The sequence below is a fragment of the Dermochelys coriacea genome, chromosome 28 (genome assembly GCF_009764565.3).
Source record: "Dermochelys coriacea isolate rDerCor1 chromosome 28, rDerCor1.pri.v4, whole genome shotgun sequence".
Lineage (NCBI taxonomy): Eukaryota > Metazoa > Chordata > Testudines > Dermochelyidae > Dermochelys > Dermochelys coriacea.
Window position 1 is genome coordinate 512,724 of NC_050095.1, and position 10,427 is coordinate 523,150.

General features: G+C 54.8%; 1 protein-coding gene across 1 annotated transcript; it reads right to left on the bottom strand.

Moving 5' to 3' along the window:
* Positions 1-6,760: 6,760 nt before the first annotated feature.
* Positions 6,761-9,801, bottom strand: LOC119849315 (vitelline membrane outer layer protein 1-like). The gene is made up of 3 exons (XM_038386232.2): positions 8,740-9,801; positions 8,411-8,505; positions 6,761-7,233 (listed from the first exon to the last, which is right to left on the bottom strand). The coding sequence occupies exons 1-3, from the start codon at positions 8,902-8,904 to the stop codon at positions 6,879-6,881; spliced, it is 615 nt and encodes a 204-aa protein (XP_038242160.1). The 5' UTR covers positions 8,905-9,801; the 3' UTR covers positions 6,761-6,878.
* Between the last annotated feature and the right edge of the window lie 626 nt (positions 9,802-10,427).

Genomic DNA, 10,427 nt, shown 5'->3' on the forward strand with positions numbered 1-10,427 from the left:
GAAGGATTTGCTAATAGCTGTTAGCACAGAGGGCAGACCCAATCAGCCAGGGAATTCTGGTAAGCAAGAGAAATTAGGGTTTGATCCTTCAGGCCAAGGAGGAAAGAGAGACCTTAATTTTGCAAAGGGAAGCCACAGGCTGACCCTAAAAGGCCCAAACCCCAATGGTATTGAGCCAAAGGTATGGCATGACAGAAATGATTGTACATGGACACTTGCAATGAATTTTTTGTTATTGCTAATGGTAATTCTTGTAACTAATGAGTTGCTATTACCAAAAACTGTAAAAATGTACAATGTGCTGTGACAGGGTCGGGCCAGATGGCTACAGGAGAGTAATAGAAGGCAGATATATTAGCCCCAGGTTAAGTAGGTCCCTTTTCCCTGGGTAAGGTAACAGGGAAGGTTCCAGAACAATCAGGAACCTTCTGGAGACAATTAAGACAGGCTGATTAGAACACCTGCAGCTAATCAAGAAGCTGCTAGAATCAATTAAGGCAGGCTAATCAGGGCACCTGGGTTTTAAAAAGGAGCTCACTTCAGTTTGTGGTGTGCATGTGAGGAGCTGGGAGCAAGAGGCACTAGGAGCTGAGAGTGAGAACGTGGACTGAGGAGTACAAGCATTGTCAGACACCAGGAGGAAGGTCCTATGGGGAGGATAAAGAAAGGGTTGGGAGGAGGCTATGGAAAAGTAGCCCAGGGAGTTGTAGCTGTCGCACAGCTGTTCCAGGAGGCTCTCTAGACAGCTGCATTCCACAGGGCCCTGGGCTGGAACCTGGAGTAGAGGGTGGGCCCGGGTTCCCCCCAAACCTCCCAACTCCTGGTCAGACACAGGAGGAGTCAACCTGGACTGTGGGTTCAGAAAAACGGCCAAGCTGAGGGCTGCCGTGAAGCTCCAAGGTGAGCAAATCCGCCAATAAGCGCAAGACCCTCCAAGGTAGAGCAGGAACTTTGTCACAGTGCAAATCTTTTGGAAAATCCCTCTAATATGTTAAAAGTGATACATAAGATCATACTTTATGTTAAAAGGCCTTGTTATACTGATGTTGCACAGTCACTGCCTGTACACAGTCTTGGAACTTTTCACTAGGGAAAAGACATTCCAGACCTGATGGGCTGTATGAAAAGGGAAACTGAGGCACACTACCATATTGCTTACATGGCTAAATGCAAAGATTCCTATATTATGAACAACATTAATATTTACATTGGCTTGATGTTAACTGGGTTTCAAACGTTTGCCAGAGGTTGTATGGATAAGGTAGCTATGTTCTTTAGCTCTTGGCAAGATCACATGAGACATACAGGAACCATGCTGCAAGAGCAGATCCAATCCACTATTGTTCTAATCAAGTTTTGCCTTGAGTTTGTAAAGAAATTCAATCATGTTATTGAACGTGACTTTGATAAACCATTTCTGGTATACCCTGGTACAGCTTCTAACCCAATACTAGCTGCAGTAAGACGCAACCAAGGATGGGGAGCTCTTGAGATGCAGTCAGTGATGTTTGTGTCATCCCTTCCTGCATCAATTTTGCGTTGGAGGTGTGACGTTATTGACATAAACTGGGACCGTATAAATCATTGTTGCAACCAAGGTCCTGTAGTGGCACCAAATCTTGTATAAAGGGGGTCAAATAAGGTGTCTCAGACAAGGTTATGGTTTGCTGGTTAGGATTATGCTGTCTGTATGTGTAGGTATCATTTTTGTAGTTGAAGTTATGAATACTGTCTGTATTTCAAACTTGTGCTATGCTTCTGGGTGACACCCTAGACAAGTTGGTGTCAGCTCTGCCTCGCCTGCTTGATGGCCCATTAATGACCATCAGCGACACAACTGACCCCTTGAGAGAAGGCAGACACGCCTTGAGGACTCGGCCAGGTATGCAGGGACCTGCCCATGGACCGAACTCTGAGGGTTTTCCAGGCCACATGATGGACAGCTTGTCTTTGGGACAAAGAAAGAGAGGCCACACGGCAAGAGAATATAAAAAGCTGCGGGAGCTTCTCCATCCTGTCTTCAGTCCTGCTTCATACCTCTGGAGGGACTTGGCTACACTGAAGCTCTGAACCAAGGACTGAAGGACCCATCCCAGCTGGGGATGTTCTCCAGAGACTTGATTTGAACCTGCAGTTTAGTCCATCCCTGCTACAAGCCTGAACCAAGGACTTTGCCATGACTGTATGTAATTGATTCCATTTAACCAATTCTACCTCTAATCAATCTCTTTTCCTTTTATGAATAAACCTTTAGATTTTAGATTCTAAAGGGTTAGCAACAGCATGATTTGTGGGTAAGATCTGATTTGTATAGTGACCTGGGTCTGGGCCTTGGTCCTTTGGGATTGAGAGAACCCTTTTTCTTTTACTGGGGTATTGGTTTTCATAACCATCTGTCCCCATAACGAGTGGCACAGGTGGGGATACTGGGAAACTGGAGTGTCTAAGGGAATTGCTTGTGTGACTTCTGGTTAGCCAATAGGGTGAGACCAAAGTCTGCTCTGTCTGGCTGGTTTGGTTTGCCTTAGAGGTGGAAAAACCACAGCCTTGGGCTGTGACTACCCTGTTTTAAGCAATTTGTCCTGAATTGGCACTCTCAGTTGAGTTCCAGCAGAACCAGCATCGTTACAGACCCCATTGTTGCCGGTTCAGATGTAGTATCCCACCGTTTCCACCACTATGCCATTACGTCACTATAGGAAAGAAGGAGTGGGAAATGAGGAAGAGGCCATGTCCCCGGTTCAGAGCAATGTGGGTCACAGCCCAGTACTGTGGTTTGAATACGGCTAAATGTCAACGTACGCAACAAGGAACGAAGCGCGTCAGCCCTACATGGGCTGGGGAGTCTCTCTGGGGGTGCAGCGACTCTGAAGCAGATTTGGGGGGTGCGTGGTGGGTAATCAGCGGAATGGGAGCTCCCGGCGCGACGCTGTGACCAAAGGGGCGAATGCGACCCCGGGCTGCGTAAGCGGGAGTCTCGCGTAGGGCAGAGAGGCGATTTTATTGCTGGATCGGGCCCTGCTGCGACCAGCTGGGGGGCGATTACATCGGAGAGGGGTCAGCGAAGAGCCGCGAGAAGGATTCAAAACCCAGCCTTCGAGTGAAAGACTCCAGGAGCTCAAGTAGCTTAACGGCGAGGCGGCGAAGGGGTGACTGACCCGGTCTGTGAGTACCGGCGCGGGGAGCAAATACTCACAACGGGGTCCCCAGACTAGCAGAGGCAGGTCCAACCCGGGCCGAGGGCTGGGAGTTGGAACCAGGCGAATTCGGACTGGAAACAAGATGCAAAGCGTCTAACGGTCAGGGGGACTTGTCCCCAGGGGGTCGCGGCGGATTCGCCATCAGTGACAAGTGTGAAATTGTGGCCGCGCCCGGGGCATCAGCAGGGCTTCAAAGCCCGTCTGCTCATGCCCAGCCCGGAGCCCCTACCACCCTTTATGAGTTAAGTGTCTCTGCACCTCTGGGGTCATTCCCAGAGCCAGGCAACGGTTCGGGGTGACCTCCACTGATGTCTCCCTCCCCGGGGGACACTTCACTCCCTTGCACCCGCTGGGTGGTGATGCATACTAAAGTGGGGAAACTGAGTCACGCTCCGATTCACTCTGAAATTGCCGCAATCCCTGCGTTCTGCACTCCTGACATATTCTCTCTCCTGTTGGCTGGCGGCTGCCCCACCTTCCCATTTCTCGGAAACACCCAGTACACCCAGATATCAGCATCATTCATCATAATTATAGGCCTGTTCGTCTGCCAGAGATCCAGGGCGAGATAATGGAGTGGCTGATATGGGGAGTCAATCAAGAATGTGGAATCAATGAATGCCGCTCCGTATGGCTGGGTGGGTGTGACGTTCTGAGTGTAATATAATATCTCATTGAATGGTGATCGGGCCAGAAAAAGTTAATTACCTCCCAGACTGACCTGACCCACGGCCCAACAGTAAAGACTCCTTAGGAAGAGATGGAAATGAACAGAGGTTTGAAATGCAGCCGGCATTGTAAGAGAGAGAAGGGGAGATGCTGGCGCAGGGCTTGTGATGTGAGCAAACAAGTCTTGTCTGTTCCCATGGCTTTGATTCAAAGATCAAAAAAGGAGTATTAACATTTAGGAATCAGGTTTCAGAGTAGCAGCCGTGTTAGTCTGTATTTGCAAAAAAGAAAAGGAGGACTTGTGGCACCTTAGAGACTAACAAATTTATTTGAGCATAAGCTTTCGTGACCTACAGCTCACTTCATCGGATGCATTTAGGAAGACGCTTGAGTGAAATAGTTTTATTGTCTATGTCTCTTGGAAGGTTGTCGTAACCTGGATCTGAATTGTGTAATGGATAAATTACCCTGTGCTAATTGCCAGGAGGTCTGGAAGAAGGAAAGTTAAGCTGATTGTTTTCTCAGGCCGAAAGGCTGCTGGAAACGTATAAAGACCCTAGGACATGATCCTTCTTCATCTCAGATCTGCTTTGGGTTTCAAGAGGGGGAAACCCTGAGCCATAAGGATTGAGATGCCCAGTCACTGACTGGAGTCACCCTGAATGTGGACATTGAACTATTACTGATGGGCTATTTCTAAACGGACTTTTGGCAACTACAAGCTCATCTCTGCCGTGTATCTGAACCTCAAGACTTGAACTCACGTCTGTATGTTGAGTGATCTTGAAACCCACTCTTTCTTTCTTAATAAATGTTAGTTTAGTTAATAAGAATTGACTATAGCGTTTATTTAGGGTAAGATCTAAGTTATCATTGGACCTGGGTCTGGGGCCTGATCCTTTGGGGTCGGAAGAACCTTCTCTTTTCCATGATGAGAGAAGATTTTCAGTAATCATCATCATCTCTGACGTGTGTGTTTGGACGGAGGCCAGAGGCCGGGCACTTTAAGGGAACTGCGTTGTTTGGACTCCTGAGGACCCAGGGAGGTGATAGAGAGGCTGTTTGGGGAAATCTAAGTATTGGAAAATCCACCAGCGTTTGGGGTTTGTCTGCCCCGTTCTGTTTGCAGTTCGCCCTGATTGAGTCACCTCAGCTGGCTCCCATGGGCAGCACTGTCACGGTGGAAAGTGGGGACTTTCGCCGGAGCAATTACAAAATTGTGTGATCAAGACAAAAGCGCTGTGGTAATAAACAGAGATGGCCGGGAGGCGTGTGACTGGGTGCCGCACAGCCTTCGGATTGAGAAACGTGGCCGGCCTCAAAGGAACAAAGGAAATGGATTCAAAACTAGCTAACTGATGGATCTCCAAACAGAATCGGAAATGGCCCATTGTCGGCGAGCCGTTTCCAGTGGGGTCCCGCAGGGCTCGGGTCCTGGCCCGACGCTAGTTAACCGCTTTATCGAAGAGCCGGAAGAAAACATAAAACCACCCCGGAGAAAATCTGCAGATGACCCAAAGAATCCGGGGAGTGGGGAATAAGAAAGAGGCCGGGGCTCTGGTTCGGAGCATGTGGATCACAAGCCATCGAGGGCTATTAGCCAGGATGGTGTCCCTAGCCCCTGTTTGCCACAAGCTGGGAATGGACGACAGGGGATGGGTCACTGGATGATTCCCTGTTCGGTTCATTCCCTCTGGGGCACCTGGCACTGGCCGCTGTCTCTCACCATAACAAAGAGACGGCTAAGCGGTGGCTTGATCCTAGTCTCTAAGTACCTACGCGGGGAGCAAATATTACCCCCTTTCTTCTACAAACTGGTGTATTTCACCCTTTAGACCCCAGCCTTGGAGCAGGGCCTAAGGCCATTCCCCTCCATCAGAAATCTCACCCGGACACCAGCGCCTGCTTCCCAGGGAGCAACTCGGCCCCCAGCCCCGGTCTGAGGAGAAATCTAACCTCCTGGCGGCAAGAGCTTCCCCCAAAAGGCAGCTGCATCACCAAACTCACTAAGAGCCACGCAGCATTTCTCCCAAGCCTCAGCACTTGCTCGCACGCAGAGGAACTGCCTGGTTGACGCCACGTGGGGATTTTTTGGCAAGTTTTACTACCGTTGCACCATGTGGCCTTGAAACCGCCGCTCCGGGCAGTGAAGTGCCCCATCTGTCGCGGCCAGGGCCCCACAGGGCCGGGCACAGTGAGCCAACCCCCCACGGAGGCCTCCTAATGGACGGCAGGGAGGCGACCGCTCTGCGGGGGGACGGGCGTGGAAGGGGTTGAGTGGTGCTGGGAGCGGTTAACGTGAATGAGAGCCAGGGCCAGTGGGGAGAGCCGGGAGCAGGGCTGGGGCTGGACCAGAGGCCGTGACAGACACCTGGGAGGATTGCAGCCGCGTCCCACGCCACAGGGAGAGACACCCCGGAAGCCTGGAACGTGTACGACACCCCGGAGCCAACCTCGGCTGCCTGGCGGGCGTCATTAGGGGCGGGCTGACGATGATCCTGCCCCGGGCCCGGCCCCGGCCCGGCGGTGAAATGAGGCTTCCTTCGGGACCAGGAGTCGCTTGGCTAATTAACGCAGCGAGGAACAAGCCTGGGGACGTTGCAGGGACCGGTCCGACCGGGTTCCAGACGCTGGGCCGGTGAAGCAGGAGAGACGGTGGAGAGCCACCTGGCCCTGGTGCTGGGTGGGAGCTGGCGCCCCCAGAGGGGACAGGCTCCTGCCCCATTCCCGGCCCCCCTGAGCCAGGCAGTCTGCGGGGGGGGGTGAGGGAATTGGACACCCAACCTCCCCCCCATCCAATTCCCACCCTCTGCCCCCCCACCTAGCTGGGGGGCCCTGTTGCCAGGGTTGCGTCCGGCCAATAAGGGGCAGAGGCCTTTCCGCTCAGGTAAGTTGTTTATTGGGGGGGTCACACACACAGCGGCTGGCGGGGGAGCAGCTGGGAGCAGAGTTCGTGGGGGGGGGGCGGGGAGTGTGAGTAGCATGGATTGGGGGGGCAATGGGGAGCAGTCAGCGCCCAGCAAACCTGGGGCCACCAGTCAAATTGGTGCGGGAGGGCAGGGTTAGGGGGCTGCAGCATTTGAAGTAGACGTCGTTCAGGGCCGTGTCGTCCCCCTTACCCTGGGGGGCCTCCACCTTGGTGGCGATGGTGCAGATGCCCCGCTGGCCGCAGGAGCGGCTCTGAGGGCCCCACTTGCCCCAGCACCGCCCGTGCCCCATCAGCTCCACCCCACCCGTGCAGACGAACTCAATGTTGTCGGCAGCCGTGTCGTCCTTGAGGCCCTGGCATGACTCCACCCGCAGCCGGAACTGGGTCAGGCGCTGCCCTGGGGGGCATTTCATCACTGTGCCCCAGGAGCCCCACCTGGGAGGAGAGAAGGGGTCAGCTGGGCACAGGCTACAGGGGGTGCTGCTTTCCCCGCACCTTCTGCCGCTCTGGGCTGGGAGCCTGCTGCCCTAGTATCCCACTACTAACACCACTAGCCCACTGTCAACACCACGATCCCACCGCTGCCACCACTAACCGTCTGTCATTACCATGATCCCTCCCCTGCCACCATTAACCCTCTGCCAACACCACGATCCCTCCCCTGCCACCACTAACCCTCTGCCAACACCACGATCCCTCCCCTGCCACCACTAACCCCCTGTCAACACCACGATCCCTCCCCTGCCACCACTAACCCACTGTCACTACCACGATCCCACCCCTGCCACCACTAACCCTCTGTCAACACCACGATCCCACCCCTGCCACCACTAACCCTCTGTCAACACCACGATCCCACCCCTGCCACCACTAACCCCCTGTCACTACGACGATCCCTCCCTTGCCACCACTAACCCTCTGTCAACACCACGATCCCTCCCCTGCCACCACTAACCCTCTGTCACTACCACGATCCCACCTCTGCCACCACTAACCCTCTGTCACTACCACGATCCCTCCCCTGCCACCACTAACCCTCTGTCACTACCACGATCCTGCCCCTGCCACCACTAACCCTCTGTCACTACCACTATCCCTCCCCTGCCACCACTAACCCTCTGTCACTACCACGATCCCACCTCTGCCACCACTAACCCTCTGCCAACACCACAATCCCACCCCTGCCACCACTAACCCTCTGCCAACACCACGATCCCACCCCTGCCACCACTAACCCTCTGTCAACACCACGATCCCTCCCCTACCACCACTAACCCTCTGTCACTACCACGATCCCACCTCTGCCACCACTAACCCTCTGCCAACACCACGATCCCTCCCCTGCCACCATTAACCCTCTGTCAACACCACGATCCCTCCCCTGCCACCACTAACCCTCTGTCACTACCACGATCCCACCCCTGCCACCACTAACCCACTGCTGATACCAGTGTCCCACCGTCGATGCCACCCTCCCATCTCTGCCACTGCTAACCCCCCACCCATCCCAGCGCTCTTGGTGACACCCGTATTCCACTTGTCCGCACGGAGCCAGGTGCCCCCTCAGCAACCTTCCCTCACCCTCTGTTGGGCCCCTCCCCATGGTACTCACGGCCCCACGTTGGACTGGATGGTTTTGCCATTGGAGCAGAGCAGCCGGATCCCATTTAGCGCCGTGTCATCCCCAGGGAGCTGGGGCAGCTCCACCTGCAACAGGGGGTGGGGGGCAACAAGTCTGGGCATTAGAGACTGGTCCCCCATCACTTCAGTACAAGGAGATGGGGGGCAGAGGGCTATGGGGAAGGGGGAAATTGAGCAGAGGGGCTCAGGGCTGTGGGGAAGGGGGAAGTGGGCTGGGGAAGGGGGCAGTGGATATGGGGAGGGTGAAGGGGGCAGGGAGTGGGGCGGGGGGGAGCCAGGAGGGTGGGTGTGAATCTTTACCTTCATGGAGAACCCAATGGCAAAGCTGTTGTCGGGGCAGGACTCTTCCTCGCCCCACTTGCCCCATATTCCTCCATTGCTAACTTCGATCTTGGTCTGGGCCCATGCGCCCCAGAGGCAGTAGACAAGCACAAGGCTGAGCGTGGCATGCAGGGAGGTATCCATGGCTAGGCAGGCGAATTAAGGAAGCCAGCAGCAGATGTGCAGCTCCTGGCACGGGGCAGGGCTGTTTTATAGCGGGGGAAGGTGGGCTGGGCTGGGTTCCGCCCTGTGTGGGCAGTGCAAAGGGGCCGGCCTCGCCTTCTCTTCGCTCAGGTTCAGGGCTATCATTAGGTTAATTCTGCCCCCGGCTGCCGCAGGGCACATGGCGCAAGGTTCCTGCTGCCATCCACCCAGGGCTCTGCTCATCGGCCCAACTCTTGGAAACACCCAAAGCAAATACGTCATGTGACAACACTTCCGGCCTCACGCCAAACGATGCAACTGTCCCCGTGGACACCAGGGTGCCTTTACGGTGTCAGCATCCCAGGGTTACCACTTGGGACATTGTATCCCACCGCTTCCACCACTATGCCATTACGTCACTATAGGGAACAAGGAGTGGGAAATGAGGAAGAGGCCATGTCCCCGGTTCAGAGCAACGTGGGTCACAGCCCAGTACTGTGGTTTGAATACGGCTAAATGTCAACGTACGCAACAAGGAACGAAGCGCGTCAGCCCTACACGGGCTGGGGAGTCTCTCTGGGGGTGCAGCGACTCTGAAGCAGATTTGGGGGGTGCGTGGTGGGTAATCAGCGGAATGGGAGCTCCCGGCGCGACGCTGTGACCAAAGGGGCGAATGCGACCCCGGGCTGCGTAAGCGGGAGTCTCGCGTAGGGCAGAGAGGCGATTTTATTGCTGGATCGGGCCCTGCTGCGACCAGCCGGGGGGCGATTACATCGGAGAGGGGTCAGCGAAGAGCCGCGAGAAGGATTCAAAACCCAGCCTTCGAGTGAGAGACTCCAGGAGCTCAAGTAGCTTAACGGCGAGGCGGCGAAGGGGTGACTGACCCAGTCTGTGAGTACCGGCACGGGGAGCAAATACTCACAACGGGGTCCCCAGACTAGCAGAGGCAGGTCCAACCCGGGCCGAGGGCTGGGAGTTGGAACCAGGCGAATTCGGACTGGAAACAAGATGCAAAGCGTCTAACGGTCAGGGGGACTTGTCCCCAGGGGGTCGCGGCGGATTCGCCATCAGTGACAAGTGTGAAATTGTGGCCGCGCCCGGGGCACCAGCAGGGCTTCAAAGCCCATCTGCTCATGCCCGGCCCGGAGCCCCTACCACCCTTTATGAGTTAAGTGTCTCTGCACCTCTGGGGTCATTCCCAGAGCCAGGCAACGGTTCGGGGTGACCTCCACTGACGTCTCTCTCCCCGGGGGACACTTCACTCCCTTGCACCCGCTGGGTGGCGATGCACACTAAAGTGGGGAAACTGAGTCACGCTCCGATTCACTCTGAAATTGCCTCAATCCTTGTGTTCTGCACTCCTGACATATTCTCTCTCCTGTTGGCTGGTGGCTGCCCCACCTTCCCATTTCTCGGAAACACCCAGTACACCCAGATATCAGCATCATTCGTTATAATTATAGGCCTGTTTGTCTGCCATAGTTCCTGGGTGAGATAATGGAGCGGCTGATACAGGGACTCGA